General features: G+C 37.5%; 2 protein-coding genes across 2 annotated transcripts; one reads left to right on the top strand and one right to left on the bottom strand.

Moving 5' to 3' along the window:
* Window positions 1-1,655: 1,655 nt before the first annotated feature.
* Window positions 1,656-4,569, top strand: LOC146480210 (headcase protein homolog). Its single transcript, XM_085109906.1, has one exon. It carries the CDS (start codon window positions 1,779-1,781, stop codon window positions 3,093-3,095), a length of 1,317 nt encoding a protein of 438 aa, XP_084966032.1. The 5' UTR covers window positions 1,656-1,778; the 3' UTR covers window positions 3,096-4,569.
* A 1,342-nt stretch (window positions 4,570-5,911) lies between these two features.
* Window positions 5,912-16,769, bottom strand: LOC146480209 (synapse-associated protein 1-like). The gene is made up of 11 exons (XM_085109907.1): window positions 16,462-16,769; window positions 13,997-14,079; window positions 13,029-13,092; window positions 12,373-12,586; window positions 11,831-11,919; window positions 10,611-10,673; window positions 10,146-10,198; window positions 9,960-10,056; window positions 9,686-9,781; window positions 7,401-7,453; window positions 5,912-6,340 (listed from the first exon to the last, which is right to left on the bottom strand). The coding sequence occupies exons 1-11, from the start codon at window positions 16,661-16,663 to the stop codon at window positions 6,257-6,259; spliced, it is 1,098 nt and encodes a 365-aa protein (XP_084966033.1). The 5' UTR covers window positions 16,664-16,769; the 3' UTR covers window positions 5,912-6,256.
* Between the last annotated feature and the right edge of the window lie 185 nt (window positions 16,770-16,954).

The following is a 16,954-nucleotide window of genomic DNA, read 5'->3' as shown; positions in this document are numbered from 1 at the left end:
TAATTAAAATTAATTGCTTGTAAAGCTGTATCTTTGTGAGCTTTCAAAGCTACCCAAATTGTCTCTTCAGTTTTGGCTTTCGGAAATTCGCGTTTTTGCGCTGAAAAGCTGGGCCGGGACTCTATGACACTGAAGTACGGTTTGCTAGTCCATGAACAAATGGTGTATAAAAAAATAACCTTTTAGTTTCTTTGAAGTTTAGAACTCTCGTTTTCCTTAATTTTTGCCTTTATTGAAATTGTGCGTAAATAAAAAAAATCTAAAAAAAAATTTGATCTTCGCTTTAAAGACAAACTGGAGTAGAGAAATTAAAAAAAAATATCAAATACAGAGACAAAAATTCCGGCCCACAGTAGTTTGGGATTCAATTCAGTTTCCCTAGAAAACCCTCCAAAATTGAACTCTGGAGTGAGCAAGCAAGATACAAAGGAAATACATGTATACCGATTATGATATATGAGAAATTGGCGTTTGGTTTTAAATAATTAATAATTCGCGTGCTTCGTGAAATTTTAATCTCAGCAACGAACGTTTTTGAAATCCGAGGGCATTCCAGTTTTTCAGCTGAACAAAATTATGGAAATCTTGGCGGGCCCCGTTGATGCAAAAGATTGGATCACGAACGGATTACAGTTCAAGACTGAGTAGTCACTGGAACTATATGAGCAATTATTTAAAATAAAACTACTCCAGTAACGACGCTCTCAGATGGTAATATTGCTGTCAACCATCAACTACATTTATGTGACTAAAACCAAAGACATACTGAACGACGGGCTGATCCATGTATAAAACGTAATGTTCAATTCATCGGCAATAACAAACAGGAATGAAGCCGTTCCACGCAAGATTATGGCTTTCAAGGGATTTTCTGAGGATTGCTTTGCGGTAAGGCGCAAAAGAAGATTGCCAAAACATAAAAACACCTGTTATTGTATTCCGGAAAACAATTTCGGATTTGAATATATGCAACAGGTGCTCCGACACATCTAAGCTCTTGCCATCAAGCGCAGAATTGAAAGCTATCATCCGGAATAACACAACTTTCGGCCGCCTATTGTTTTGAAGTGTTATTGGACCGTATTGTTCAAGAAAGCTGAGACGTCTAACAATAATATTTTATGAGAAAATTCTTGAAACTCTCCCCCATATTAAAATGGTTACTTTTTCGTTAGTAAGTTCGCCGTCTGACGGATAAATTAAACGTTCACTTTGAAACTGATCGAGAGTCAAACAGCTGAGCAAGACAACAAAGCTAAGCTTTCATCAAAATGGTTACGCTTTAGGATTCTATCCAGTGCATCTGATTCCGCTCAAAAGTACAGAAGTGTATTTGAAATAAGAACTGAAACTTACGCTAATTTTATGTGTGATAAAAAAAAAAAAACTTTGAGCGCCTTCATTTTTTCAAGCTGATTTATATTTCAGTGAAGAAACAGACAAAGATCTTTACAATCAGAGAACAACAGAAAGACTCGGCTAATGATGTGTCATTTAACAAAAGATCGCATGAAATTACGTGACGTGTCACTTCCTTTTTTCCTCGTTGCGCGACTTTTCATCCGGGAGTCTTGGTCTCCTTCTGAAATGAACAAAGAAAGCCATCCCGATGCGTGTCAGGTGGTCACACAAGCCCCACCCCTTGTCACGACACGCAATGTAAATAGGTATAATCTCTGATGTACATTAGGAAACGCTTTGCATGTGAGAGGAGGACGTGGAACGCGGTTATAAAAGGAGCTGATCTCATTGTTTTGGGTGGGAACTGAGCTTTCAAGATGCCTCACTCGAAAGCGCAAAAACAGAAAGTTCGAGTAAGCATGAGTGAAGACACATCTTCGGACCACGAGGAGGTGGATAGGGAACATTTCATCGCGTGCTGTCTGCCCAAAGGCTGCCCTTTAAGAAATTCCGTCCATTTACCGACCTCTGTAAGGGTTATTTGCAACAACGAGTCTTGCCAACAAAGCGGCTACATGCATAGCGAATGCTTTGACGATTTCGAAGAAGAAATCCTCGCCTATCTACGAGGTACAGGGCGGGCGCGTAGCTGGTCGGAGAAGCAGAGAAGGCAGAACATATGGACCAAGAAAGGTTACGACTTGGCCTACAAATGCTGTGCTTGTCAATGCGGAAAAGGCCATTTGAGAAAGGATCTCGAGTATCAACCACCTAAGCCGGAGGAAGTGGTCGGCCACTTACAAAATCAGGTCAAGACGAAACGAAAGAAAAAGAAGGCAAACGAAAAACCGTCGGTGAATGTGGTTTCGTCGACAAGTCGACCTCGCCGAAGTTCCCAGTCGTCAAACTGTAGCCAGTTATCAGAATCACCACCCGAGCGATCGCCGATTTCGCCGCTCCCAAAGACCCCTACCAAGAAAACGAGAGCAAATTCGCATGAGAACAACTGTCATTTCTTCGGAGAGACGTTCACAAGCGTTCACTCCAACGTGAGCATCTCCACACATGTACACGCTACGAACGTGTTGAGCAATTTTCTCAAGAGAGCAGATTTCAGCTCATTTCAAGGCGTTTTACCTAAGCACAAAGTGAACCCTTATCATATTAAAATGGAAGATGAATTTAATGACGACGCACGACATTTTGTGTTATCGAACCTCTCGTCGCGCGAAACATGTACTGCAAGTTGTGTACTGTGCAGCCGTGAGCTGCCTGTGTTCGATAAATACCCGCTTATCGATGGAACGTTCTTTCTAACTCCAAGGCAGCTAAATTCGACCTGCGTGGATGTATCGCAAAATGGCAAAGCGCAGTATCTGAGTGCAGTCTGCATGCATTGCCTGGAGGGCATTCCTAGTCGAGTGAAGTGCAAACTTTGCAACAAGGAGTGGGATGGCTCTTCTCATCAGCTTGGGACTATGTATTGCTATGATATCTTCGCGGCCTCTCCGTGCTGTCAGCAAAGGGTGGCTTGTCATTCGTGCGGTAAGCCTGTCGTCGATCTAAGCGAGGGGAAGAAGTTTTTTTGGGAGTATTCACAGTCGATGAAGTGTCCACATTGTGGCGTGTCTGGGTTTCATTGCATAAAGTCCATTTCGTTCTATGAACCTCCGGATGTAAACTTGATACGCTAGGACTTTGCTAGCCGGTGCTAAAGGAGCACCGTTGTGAGTTTACACTGGGATTTGTCACATGCTGGGTGGCCACGAATTGGAGTCATTTTACAAAAGTGGACGTACAAAAGATGTAGGTGTGGCTGGTTTCGCCGGTTTCTATACAAGAGCGTACTTTGCGTGTAAAACTAGCAAAATAAATTGCAGCTTGCTTGTCTCGAGAAACTGCACGTGGCTTTTATTTCCTGGTGCACATGGTTGCTGTATTTGGCGCTCACTATAGTTGTATTGCACTTGTAGTTTAATTTTAAGCAAAAGCATCAAGCCTCTTCAGTTTCCATGCGGTTGAATAGCAAATATACTGCTCATCAGAAATATCAGTGCCTATTTGGTCACGGGGAGAGTAGTGATTTTTGGCAACATTGAATTGATCAGAAAGTCCACAGAGATCATTAAAGATGTCTGGATTTACTGCTGCTTCAGTAAATTTCAGTCTGACAACTGCATTGAAACAGTTATTGCCTTACACAAGTAACGTACTGTTTATGGACAGGCATTATGTTTATGTACAAGCAACAACACATTAGAATGCCAGTTACGCATTTCTCTGCCACCGTATCTTTGCACCTCGGATGTCTGTTTTAATGATATGTGTAGCTGCAGTAGGTCGTGGGGTGAAGTCAATAATTGCTCAGAAAGTCGCAGATCAAGAGCTGATCAATAACAGTGAAATTGGCAATTTATTTATTTCAAGCAGTGCGAAAATCAGCAATTGCAACAGTTTTTCAATCAGATTTCAATTCTGCAAGAAATTGTCTCAAATAAGGACAAACTAAGAAAAAAATCTGCATCATTTGGAGAAGAGTTTGCTTATAGTACAATAATTTTTTCCAAAAAAAAAAGCTCCTTCTGCCAAGCTTAAAAAAAGAAAAAGTGGTTTTTTAACAAGAATTGCAGATTCTAATAATTATTATTGATGTAAATACAAAGAAGCAATAATTTATTTACTGAGGTACAAGTTCAGTGAGAAAGTTAAATGTAATGTCACATGTTATGGCCAAAATCAGATAATTGCTGTGATCGATGTCTTGCCAAGAAAGTTGCCACAAGGATTGCTTATCAAACAGTTCATTTGTGGTTTTGACTAGGCGGCTAAAAATGCCTAGATGAGATGCTAGATTCTAAGCCAAGTCAGAATTAACGTTGACTTTTGCAAACTGCCAACAGGCGAATTATGACTATACCATTGGAATGATCATCTGCATGGCAGTAAATCAGAAAATTATTAAGAAGTTGCAAATATGGGCTGCACAAGTATTCTAAAAAGGCTTTTGCACTGGCAAATGACACAACTTCAATTTTTGACAATCTGTGACTGTCATTAACAGGTCAAGACGTGACACTGAATGCGCTATAATTGTGTGAGTGTAACTAAATTGTTGTAATGATCATCCAAAACTATTCATGCATCAATTAAAAAACACACATCATGCCCTCAAGTTGTTGGTTGATAGTGCATCAAAATTCCTAGCCTGGACTTTTAGATGTTTGCACATGCAGGGAGAAGCTGAGAGGGGAAATCTCCCCACACCCTCAATTGGGACTCCCATGTTGTTGTCTTATGTTACTTAGGGCACGCAGTACGAATGTACGAGGTACATGCAGTATGAAAGTCGATGTTTTGAAGCCAAGCTTCTGCTGTCATGTTTCCTTAGACAGGAAACTTTGTCCCGCATTGTCTCTATTGTCCATGTCCTCATGACTTTTTCTTTTTACCCTTTAGCCCCCAATATCAAAATAGAAATTCTCCTTTCTTGTCATACATTTATAGCAGTAGTGCAATGGGGAGTGGTTTATAAAATATCAAGAGAGTTCTTGTTGGGTGATTATAATCCTTAGTTCTCCTAACCTGATTATATAAAATAAAAACTAGCAAAATAATATGTAGCCAACAATGTTTTGCTATCCTCATAACAGCATTGTTAAGTTCAAAATGTCAGCGTCAAATGTGGTGATTTTGATGTACAGTCGAAGCTCTCTTTGCGACCACTCGTAAGCGACCAGCTCTAGCTATGACCACCATTGTGAAACCCTGTTTGAATTGTCACTTAAACTCTGTAATCAAAAGCTCTCGTAAGCGACCGCGACCACTTTTGGGAATTTCCAACTGGTCTTTTACTTGGTTTTAAAGCTCTCGTAAGCAACCACTCAGAGATTCTGATACATATTACAACAACTCTTTAATAAAAGTATACACTTTGTGATCACATTTTTCAGTAATATAGCACTGCCTTAAAAATGTTCATAGATTAAGATCTCGAATCTAAAATTCAAGACGATTTATTGCTGGATCAAGAGTGTTACTCTGAGACCAAGGTAGAAAGCTTTTTGCGAAAGTTCTGGTGAGTGACCAGCTTCTATTGTTTCAGCTTTTGGTCACCTACGAGATTGCATTCTCGTAAGCGACCAGCTCTAGTTACGACCCCTTTTTCAATTTCCGAGGTGGTCCCTTACGAGAGCTTCGACTGTATTTATGAATATTCATGTAATTATCTTTACCATAGATAATTATATTCATATTACTTCATTGCATTTTTTCTCGCTAGATCTATAATAATATTATATTCATAAACACTTTACTACATTTGACACTGACAACTTGAACTTGACAATACTGTCATGAGGACAGTGAAACGTTGCTCATTAAGTTTAAGTATTTACATTACAACGAGAAATTTGAAGCTGATCATTGTCAGGGCTTTGAGGGTTAAAAATGGAAACAGTCATGCAAATAACTCACTGATCTCTGACTATTTATTGTTTTTTGGACAGGAAACTCAATTTTAAAAGGTTAATTTATTGTGCGTTACATTACCAACAATACATTTAACAGCTCCAAAATACAAATACTTTACAATAGATGTGACGTACAAGGTAACATCCACTCGTCAAGCTTCACCATTGAGTATCCTTAATATTACAGATGATCTACATGTACCTTAAAAAAACCCAACATTTTCCTACTGACAGCAAAAGTCTATATGATCATTGTCGATTCCCTTATCAAACATATCTTTGACAAGCATTGTCATTCTATGGTCCTTGCCTAAAATGTTTTGCTGTCAGCTGAGTATACATTGATCACTAAATTGAATTTAACAAATTATAAGTTAATGAAATATTTAACTGTTGTCCTCCTCCTCCAACATGTCTTCTATCTCTTTTTCCCACTCAGCACTGTCTTCATTATCGACAACTTCAAAATCCTGACATTTAAACAATATTTTTAAAAAAGCTGTTAATACATACATACATACAGTACATGTACATACTTTATTTGATAAAGCAGGTTAAGTAAGAGAAATGGTAGCAATAATGCTGATGTGGACCTGCTATAATCACAATACATAACTATGAGAATGATGTGTTATTCTAGAAAGTGACACAGGCATACTCAGAAAAAAGAAATCCAAGTGCTCCTATCAGGACCATGAACCTAGTTTAATGGCCTTAGCTCCCACAGGTCTCCAGTAGCTCAGTGGTAGAACATCCGAACTAGTAATCCTAAGGTCTTAGGTTCGACTCCTGATAGGAGCACTCAGATTTCTTTTTTTTCGAATATGCCTGTGTCACTTTCTAGAATAACACATCATTCTCATTCATTCACCAGGCTTGAAATATACCAGATGATACCAAATATACCAGATCATTATAGATGGAACAAAATTAATGTCCTTAACAAAATCTTTCACAGAATTTTCACACAATTTCTTTTTTATTTCCTGGATGTTGCCGAAATATCGTTACAATAGGAAAATCTAAGTCTAACCTGTATTTAATTAAACAGCTTTCGTTCATAATGCAATAACGATCGAAACTTTTGCTATATGCTAACGAGTTGTGCTCGATCTAATACTCCAAAACACCTTACGAGCATGACTGAATAAACATTCATTTCGACAAGTAATGCGTAGCAAGCCCCTTCAAATTTTGTGTCAACTTGGTTTCTAGGTAAACATACACTGTACATGTATCACAGGCTAACAGAGCCTTGTTTGCATAATAAATATTACAGTTCTGCATTATTTATAAATGCTTTTGGCCATAAAGTCAAAACTGCTTGACCCCAAGGCTAGACTAAACAAACTTTAAGCTTGTACAAACAAACAGCTACCAAAATTTGCATAATTAGTATCTTTGATGGTTTGACAGCAACTTAAATTAAGCCATCTTCTCAGTTCACACAGATACTCTCCTCTGTGTAATAAGCAGTACATGAAACACTGTATGCGCCCCCATTAAATAATTATAATATATATACTGTACCTGTAATTCGGCTTGAAGCTCCTTTTCCCATTCAGGAATATCGTCTACAGTTTCTAACAAAATAAGGAAAAACACAAGGATCAGAAGATGCGCGATCTATAGATCTTTAGTTTTAAGTTTAAAGTGTATTTTACGTGCCAAACTTCTTGACGTAAAAAATGTGGTCTGTCTGACGGTCTAGAATTAAATTACCAAAAATAAAGTAATGAATGCATAATATGGGTTAAGCTTGTATGGCTTAGGTTTTTACTAAGAGGCTCTGACAACAATGGCCTGAAAACTATTATTAACCTAATGACTCTTTGAAGATGAGTATGAAATACCTTGTGGCAAGCTGTTGGAATGCAGATCTATGAGTGGGATAAAAGGTACAGATCTCGGACATTTTAGTTGAAATATGGTGTCCTTTGCAAACTTGGGTCAATTGGAGGGCTGACAGCATAACCAAGTTATCTGGTATGTCAAATTTTAGGCCAATTATTTTCATTTTGTTTAAATGTGCCAGAATTTTTGCATATGTCAGCCCTTCAATTTAGTCAGACAACAGCACTCCAGTTGTTTTTTCATCCACTGGTTTTATGCTTAGTTGGTTTTTGGGAAAAACAAGGCCAAATATTGAGTTAGAGAATGAAAAAATAGCAACAAATTAAAGTGCAGAACAACATACACTCTGGAGTAAAAAAACACAGAGCAATGGTCTTTGATCAAATTGAAGGCCGTATGCAAAATTTGAGCAAAACTTAGAAAAATTGGCCTCAGATGGATATCAGTCCTTCAATTACAAAGGAGTGAAATACCACCCATCGACATTCAAATTCTAGGAGTATGGAGGATGTTTGTCACATGAACCTAGTTTAATGTCCTCCTCTGCTCCCATGAGTCTACTGTAACTCTGTGGTACAACATCAGAACTAGTCAATCATAAGGTCTTACGTTTGGCTCCTGTTGGGAGATCTCATTATGATGCCTTTGTCACCGACTAAAAAATTCCTCTTTACTATAATTACATATAAAGAAGAAGAAGAAGAAGAAGAAGAAGAAGAAGAAGAAGAAGAAGAAGAAGAAGAAGAAGAAGAAGAAGAAGAAGAAGAAGAAGAAGAAGAAGAAGAAGAAGAAGAAGGAGGAGGAGGAGGAGGAGGAGGAGGAGGAGGAGGAGGTGGAGAAGAGGAGAAGAAGAAGAAGAAGAAGAAGAAGAAGAAGAAGAAGAAGAAGAAGAAGAAGAAGAAGAAGAAGAAGAAGAAGAAGAAGAAGAAGAAGAAGAAACCAGTAGCCACAATTATTGTGGAGGAACCAGAAGGTGAGATCGGATGTCAGCATATAGAAGGTACCTCTGGCTGCCGCCTCAGTCCATACATGATCTTACCCCACCAACCCAGACCAATCACCAGCTCTAATCCGATAGACCATGACACCAGGAACTCCCCTACTCTTTTCGAACAGTGCCAAGGGTTCTTTAATGTCCCACAGATTATTATTAGGATTATAATATAATCATTCACTAAGCATTGTAAATGATGTTTAGAATTAAATAAAGTCTTTTTTTAAGTGCATTTTTCAGTTTGTTCTTATGAGTGCCTAGAAGAAAGGTCTCAGCTCACATATTACAAGTGTAGATAAAGTTGTTAATAAACATTAACATTGGCCTGACCCCTGGGGCCTGTTTCTTATTAAATAGTTCTGCTGAAGAGTTGTCATCCTTGAGAATTATTTAAATTTTAACCCATTTTCAATTGATTGGTGGTAGCTTTTCATGTAAACTAGCCCAGTGTGTTCTAAATTGCGTAAAGTTTTCAGTCTTGCAGCATTCAGAAATCATTAAATTGAAATCAGATTGAGGTAAATGAACATTGTGCTCACAAAATAGCACGCAATTACATGCAACGTTATTTTCTGGGGTTTTGAGAACTGTATGCCTGGTCTGAAATAATTATAAAGGTTACATACTAGGATGAAATAGATGATAAGCACATGATGAAAGATTTTCAGGGCAAGTTCTGAAAGAGGGCTACAAATTAAAGTTTATAATCATATTGTTAGGATTGAATGGAGCAAACAGGGCTACATGTTTTATCCCCACCTGAAAATTCCATGGGGTTCACCAAGAGATAAAAGACTGGGCTGCAGGCCACTGCGAATGATAGCCTCCCACACAGCAGGGAATGAATGACAAGCCCATTGAAGAGCATCTTTAATTTATGGGAGGCTAACAGAGTGAATACTATGAGGTGGGTGGCAGGAATCTCCCTTGGGGTACTGTATCAGTTTAAAATGATCTGAAGACTTACCAGTTGTTGCATCCTCTTTTGGTTTAGACTGACCGGATTGGTCTGATTCTGGCTTTTTTTCCATTCCAATTTGTTTGAGGTCATCGTGGCTTAATTCTAGAAAAAATGCTCAAAGGATGTCAGGGAAATGACATCAGTTAATTTATAAATTTTTATTTCAATTTATTACTGGTGGATGAAGGTGCGATCAAAATTGGGGGAAAATGAATTCAAGTGTTGTTGAATCATTCTACGAAAAACGTTTATTCTCATGTTTATTTTATTAAATATGTACCTTGTTCTGAATGATGAGCAAATGAATCACTGATAAATTCATTATGGACAGAGCTCTCATCTGCAATAGGTTCAGAGAAGTCCTCTTCACGGGTGCCCTGTGTTATGAGTAAGTGCAATTCAAAGACCCATTTTAGAATGTGAGCATAGGATAAATGCAGCATAAACAACAGTAAGAATACATTACTTGTGTTTTTGCATCTGTTCTGGGTATACTAACAGGTGTACTTTGGCTTGATTCTACAAATTAAGATTGCATAGAAAATAAAAAAAAATCAATCAATTAATACATGTAAGTGCTATTAAATTTAAAAGAATAAACATTCATGTCAAACCTACATTGTACACTTTTTTTTAATCAGAAAAGGAAAATCTGAGTTCTCCTAACAGGAGTCAAACCTGTGACCTTGCTCTTAGCCCTTCAAATGTTTGGTTAATAATCATGCCAAGTTTAAGACAAAACTTGACACCATATCATTGTATGGATATCATAAGATAATTATACACTAACCACAGCTGGCTATAATATTAAATAATATTTATTATGACCAGTCAGCAACTACAATGAAGACAGGGCCCCACAGCCTTGGACAAAACTGTTAAGAAACATTTTGTCAATCTACAAATTCCACCACTATTAATAAAAACTAACCAGTGTCTGTCTTTGTTTCTGATATTGATGTCTGTCGGTCACTGCCATTCGAACCGCTGCCACCTGACAAAACATTAAAGTAAACTTGCCTAAGAAATATATCACAATTAATAAATTAAAATCTGTTTTGAAAATTTCTGTTACAGTGAAATTGTGTTTAAACCTCTATATAGGGAAGTTCGGGGTACAAGGAATGACATTTTCCAGCCTGGCCTTTTAAAATGTATGGAACAGAACCTCAAAGTAACAAACCCTCAATATAACAAACCAACTTCCCTGGTCCCTTGGCATTTCGTTAAATCAAGGTTCCACTGTAATACATTTTACCCAGAGCTATATAAGAGATAAGTATAAAATATCTAACAGCATTCTCTCATAAATCCTGTAATCTGATTGGCTACGCAAGTAAAAAAGTGCTTGACTCACATGCAGTAAGTTTTGACTTTAAACTTCCCTGTAGCTATGTCATGATATAAAACTTTTCATTTCAGATAAATCATATGACCCTTTACACCCCAGTATCAACTTATCACTTTAACTGTGAACTATTCTAAATTTATATGATATTTGATTGGCTCTGAGTACTCAACAACTAAAATGAGATCTAAATGCAAGTTTCAAGCTTTAAAATTAATGTACATGTTTTAAAGTACCCTTGCTGGCTATATGACTGTCGGTGTATATTAACTTGTAGAGGCTTTTAACTCACCAGAATGTCTGAATCCAGACCGGTGATTAGTCCTAACTTATACATAGACCAGCAGGAGTTCACTTACAAGTGCACTTTCCACATAATTATTACAACAGACTTAGACCTGCACACATATGGTCATCATTGGTTTTGCTCAGACTTTCCTCGCTGCTTTGCATGTGGTGTGTTATTTATTAAAATTTAAACATGGCAGCATGCATTATTGTTGTTTCTATTTGCTTTTTCTCTGGTTTGGCCTTTATTTGAGAGAAAAACTCCATGGAAGGTCACTACCCATCAGCATAGCTGTTTTCGCTCTAAAATGAATGGCAAAACCAGAAAGAAATGCAGCTGCAGGCACAATTTGCTGCCAGGAATGTTTTTTTAATAACAACAGGCCTCACGTAAATGAGGGAAATTTTAGCAAAATATCTACCAACACCACAGCAACAAAACAGGCCAAACATTCAACACAAATCCTTTATTCACCCAGCCCTTCAACCTGAAACATCATAGTTTTTATTCATACCTGTGGCAGCCAGTGACGTGAGTTGGGTGGACTGTTTTATAAGGGACACACGATAAAAGTAATTCCTCCAGAACCTCTCCTCTGATATTCTACATGTAGCAACAAATAAAATTAACAGCAGAATTAATAGACTAAACCTTGTAACAACTTCTGCAGCAAGAAAAGTAATCTAAGAGTTGATGGTACTTGGCCCACATGCAACAAACACAGCCGCACTTTCTGAAAAATGTTCAAAGCCAATGGAAATATTTCCTTGGTAAAAATACATTATTTTTTTTAATAACTCCACCCCACCCCAGTTGTTCAAAGAGCGGATAACTTTATCCAGTGGATAAGCTGCTATCCAGTGGATAAAATGTATTGCTTGCAGTATATTTTATCTGCTGGTTAGTAATTTGTCCACTGGATAGAGTTATCCGTGGGCCCTGGATGGCATGTACTGTAATTCTAATTCCCCTGCACTTTGGCTTGCCTAGTAAACATGTTCAGCTTGGGTGCAACTTGGCTTTAAAAAAATATCCGACCAATGGTATGTGACTTACTTCTTAGGAACAAGTTGGAATCTCATTTTACTAAGGTTCTTGTCTTCTTGGAGGGTTGCCAAGGCAACAGGGAACATTGAATCACTTTCGAAGTGGAATGGAACACCAGCAGGGGGGTCTCGCAAGAAGTTCCTCTCATCTGTTGACAGTGCCAAGATTTGATTTTTCATTGTCTCTTCTTCATTATACCCTACCCATGGAGGGACTGCAGCCTCTGTTGATGAACAGAACAGTTCAAGGTAACAGTTTTTTCCTCACATGGGGGAGAGGAGTAAAAAGTAAGAAAAGTACAGCTGTATGATATGTTAATTTATTTTAATAAGATGCTCAAAATCCCTTAGCAGTTCTTCATTTAGTCCAGTTTAGTTTAATTACTATTTATTTAATAACTGTACATTGTCATTTGTGTATAAATGGCTATGGATTAAATTCATCAATTCTGCTGCCATCTAAAATCCTACTCTCCTACATGTATGCAGATGCTCTTAGGGCTTGTCATGAATTCATTCCTCTCCCACGTGGCCATGGAGAATGAATGCGTGACAAGCCCAAAGAGCTTCTGCGTAGAAGGCTTAGGCTAATAAAGTCCCTGATAATCATCTACAAAAATCATGATTTACCATAGTCATCCTGTCACAGCGTAGCTTAAATCTCACCTTTTCTTTTATGTTTCTCCTTGACAAATTCCTCTTGTTTCTTGTTAAATTCTCCAATTATTGACTGAGGTTGAGAAAGCAAAGTGACTAATAAAATTATCACTCCTGACATCTTGTTGTACTGTTCATGTAAAAATATTGGCCACACATGTAGCTGTTACCAACTCACAGCCTTAGTAATATTATGAGCAGCACAAACTTGCAAGTTGCACTTTGACCTTCAGTAAAGGAAATTTCACTGCTTTCAGTTTGATGCAAGTCTCTCAGCTTGATGTTTTAACTTCTGTTAGGCTAGCGTAACTTTTATTAATTGAAATCAATTCCTAATAATTTCTTCACAAATTCAAAACTTTAACAGTCTGGTGGAAGGAGGGTGAAAGTGAAAATTTGGCCTATAGAATCCAATTTGACCAAAGGATGCTCTTGTTACCACATAATTAGAACTTGTGTTTAGCTTTAAACAGAGAAGAAACAAAATTATTTCAAACATTCACATAACAGTAGGTTTACTCTACTTTTAGGCTCAAGTCGTAAGCTTGTTGGGCAAACTCAAGCCCTTAAATTTCATTACGTATATAAATTCACTTCTGTACAAAGACCTAAAAATTGAAACTAAAAACATTCCAGATAAAGCTTCTGCTCTTACACTGTATCACATGTACAATGGCTTTTTTGGGCAAACTCGAGCCCTTAAATTACATTACATTAAATTCACTAAACTACAAAGACATAAAAATTAAAATTACAAACATTCGAGATAAAACTTCTGCTCTTACACTGTATCACATGTACAATGGCTTTGTCAGCAGAATTTATGAATAAATAAGAATCAACTTTATTTCTTAGAGACCACCATGATAATAGTGACCAGTTCAAATGGTGGACTGCTGTCCAAGAACAATATAATTTATTAATTACAGTCTTGAATATTTCTCTGAAAAAGTTAAATTAAATGAAGCTCCACTAACCTGCTTTTCAACTGTTTCCTTCACTGAGTCCTTCACTTTGTATGCAGTGTTTGTTGCAACATTTGCAAAATTGAAAAGGAAATCTGAAAATACAAAATGTACATGTATGCCACTGCAAAAATAAAAGTGCTTTTTAATTTTACCACAAGGAAAGGGATTGCTAAAACAAGGCTGTATCCTAACAGGGGCCCAGTAGCCTTGGCACCCAAGAAATTGCCCTGGGTGCCTAAAGTTTTTGTAGCAGCACCTAACATTTCACAGATTGAGATCCTAACTTCTCAGTTTTTGGCCTACACGGCTGTCTTTGAAATTGCACTTAGACAACAGCCCTGTTAATTAAGATAATCAAAACCCATACAAAATGTTAGATTTATGAATGTATCCATCTGCTTTATGTAATTTAATTCAGTTAAGTATGAGGATCTTCTTTGAAAAGGTTGGTAGAGCTTGCTAAGATCTCCTGCCATTATATATTATTTTGTAGCAGATATACAATTATATCAGTTTGTGTAAAAGAAACATAATGGACAAAATAAAAAAAATGGGCAGATTCCAAGGGAGAAATCCCGAGGGGGATTTAAGGTAAATTACTATAGGGGGCTTTCCATTTTGCCAAAATCTTTTGTTGGAAATTTTGGAAACTTTCCGTGTCAAATAGACAGGCTTTCTTTTTCCATTTGTTCCAAACTTGCAATCTCATTGGTAGACAAAAAACTGATGTGATATTGGGGCAATGATGCTGCAAGAAGACAACAAAATGGAAATTAAAAATTTGTGAAAATGGAACGGTAATTTGGGTGGAGTACCTCCAAAACTTGTCTGTTTAATTCTGGAAGATTTCTGCCTAATCTGTGCGTACCATTTACATCCGAAAATTTTGGCTAAATGGTAAGTACCCCAGGTGGTACATGTAAGGTAAACTGGCATGTCCAGAGGGGTAGGGGATCTTAGAAAAAAATCTCTTCAAATAAGGTATGGATATTTTCTGGAACTGCAAGTTCTTATTAAGTAAACAAACCTCCTCAGTACATCATATGATAACGCCAGAGGCTGAATGACTGTCTGAGAAGTGAATAGTTAGCCCAGAAGCAAAGTTTTGAGGGTAACTGCGAAATTTTAAGGACAATCTTTCAGCCAGGGCAATATCATCTCGACTGGTATACCAGCAAGCTGGAAAGGGGTTTATTTATTTTATAACCCTCCTTTGCTGTTGAAAATACAGAGCAGCCAATGATGGTCAAAGCATGATTGCCAGCAAACAAATCCAATCTGACAAGCTTACTCGATTTTATTATTCTGTAATTAGATTAGAACAGTTAAGGCCTAAAAATTCGAATTTCTTTTCTTTATTTTTTCTTGTCGAAAAAATTGACAAACAGGTTTTGGTACCAAGTGACGCTTTTCATAGAGCCCAAGGAAACTAAGGACGGCGCCTCCTTCCCCTCTGAAGTATTTTTGCACAGTTTATGACTATCTGGGAAAGGCAGATCTTAGTATAGGCTACTGGAATCCAGAAAGCAAATTGGGGGTAGTGGCGCATTTTTTTTTTTTTATAGATAATTAAGCAATAATGATTATTCTTGACTTAAAAGCAGTAGAATACAAATCAATGTATGGTGTTTTTTTCCTAAATTGAAGCTCTATCTCTGAAAATGCATGGTTACCCTCAATTTTCTTTTTGGATACCAAGAGCACTTGCTAAGTTCTGCCTTAAGCATAGTTTGAAACCGCACAAAAATATCCCCATATTAGTAGGTACCACCTACTGGTATAGGAAACCTGAATATTTAAGGATGCACAAAATATATACACAGTAAAAAAAGTAGGCACTGTCCTAGCCTTCAATCAAGTTCTATGTTAGGTCAGCTGTAAAAAGGCTATAGGCAAGCGAAGCAAGCAATCCTCTCGTAGCTCGCTTTGCTTGCCTATAATCCTTTTTTGGCTGACCCAACAGAGAGCTTGCTTGCAGGCTAGCACCATCCTTAAGTGGGTTTTAAGTACTAATATGGAAGAGACATTGGTTTGTGGGAGTAATTTGAGAATACCTAGAAAAATCATTTATTAAACAAAGTATACAGAAAAAAAAACACTCTTATTCAATGACATGCAAATGAACGGAGGGCAAGTCAACAGTTAAGCCATTAGTTACAATGCTATGTTCACAAAAATTTTTCCTCAAGTGATGAATATTCACTTCATGTGATGTGTCTCATTAGACGTGTAAATTTGCAAAACAACCCGGCCTAGCGGTCGTTCGGCACCAGTAGGGTACAATACAACATGTGCAGAAATTACTACACTGAAGATAAATCATTGAAGTTACTTTTGAATCGTGGAAACCGAGATTTAAGGTTGTACGTACGAATACAAATGATTACCATGCTTAACATGAAACAAATATTATTAAGCTTAAAGAAACTTTCCATTTCAAAATTATCAGAAACAAAATTTCCGAAATTACATACTTCCTACATTCTTAGCCATGTCCTTCGCATAGTCCAGCTCGGATGCTTTGTTCCGATCTCCCTCATTTACACCCGTCTTTCCATCGTCATTGGTTTCATTAACATCCCCTTCTGTTTTATTTTCCTCTCCCTCGGGTTTTTCATTGGATTCTTCTCCTTCTTGGCTTTTCTCAGGCCCTAAAGAGGACCACCAACCAAACATGGCTCTCTTTCGGACGTTTTTACGCCAAAATATACCTGGTTTTAGAATTCTATGTCAAGCAAATTTCGGTCCAATTTTCGTCGCCATAATGTTTTGGTGACGTCACGTTCTCAAATACATTGAGTAAGCAGTTTTTTTACTAGCGGCCTTCATAGGAAGCCCATGCGCAAAATTTTTGTCAAAATGGCGGAAAATTTTGTAAAAGTTTTGAGTTTCAACCATGTGTTTTTTCGATGTATACCCCATGGTTGAATGCTAGCAGAGTGAATTTTGTTTGACAATGTATAGAGA

Source organism: Pavona decussata, unplaced genomic scaffold (assembly GCF_977016875.1).
Source record: "Pavona decussata unplaced genomic scaffold, jaPavDecu1.1 SCAFFOLD_54, whole genome shotgun sequence".
Taxonomy (NCBI): domain Eukaryota; kingdom Metazoa; phylum Cnidaria; class Anthozoa; order Scleractinia; family Agariciidae; genus Pavona; species Pavona decussata.
Note: the sequence above shows the minus strand (reverse complement) of the source record. Positions and strands in the feature narration are given on the sequence as shown.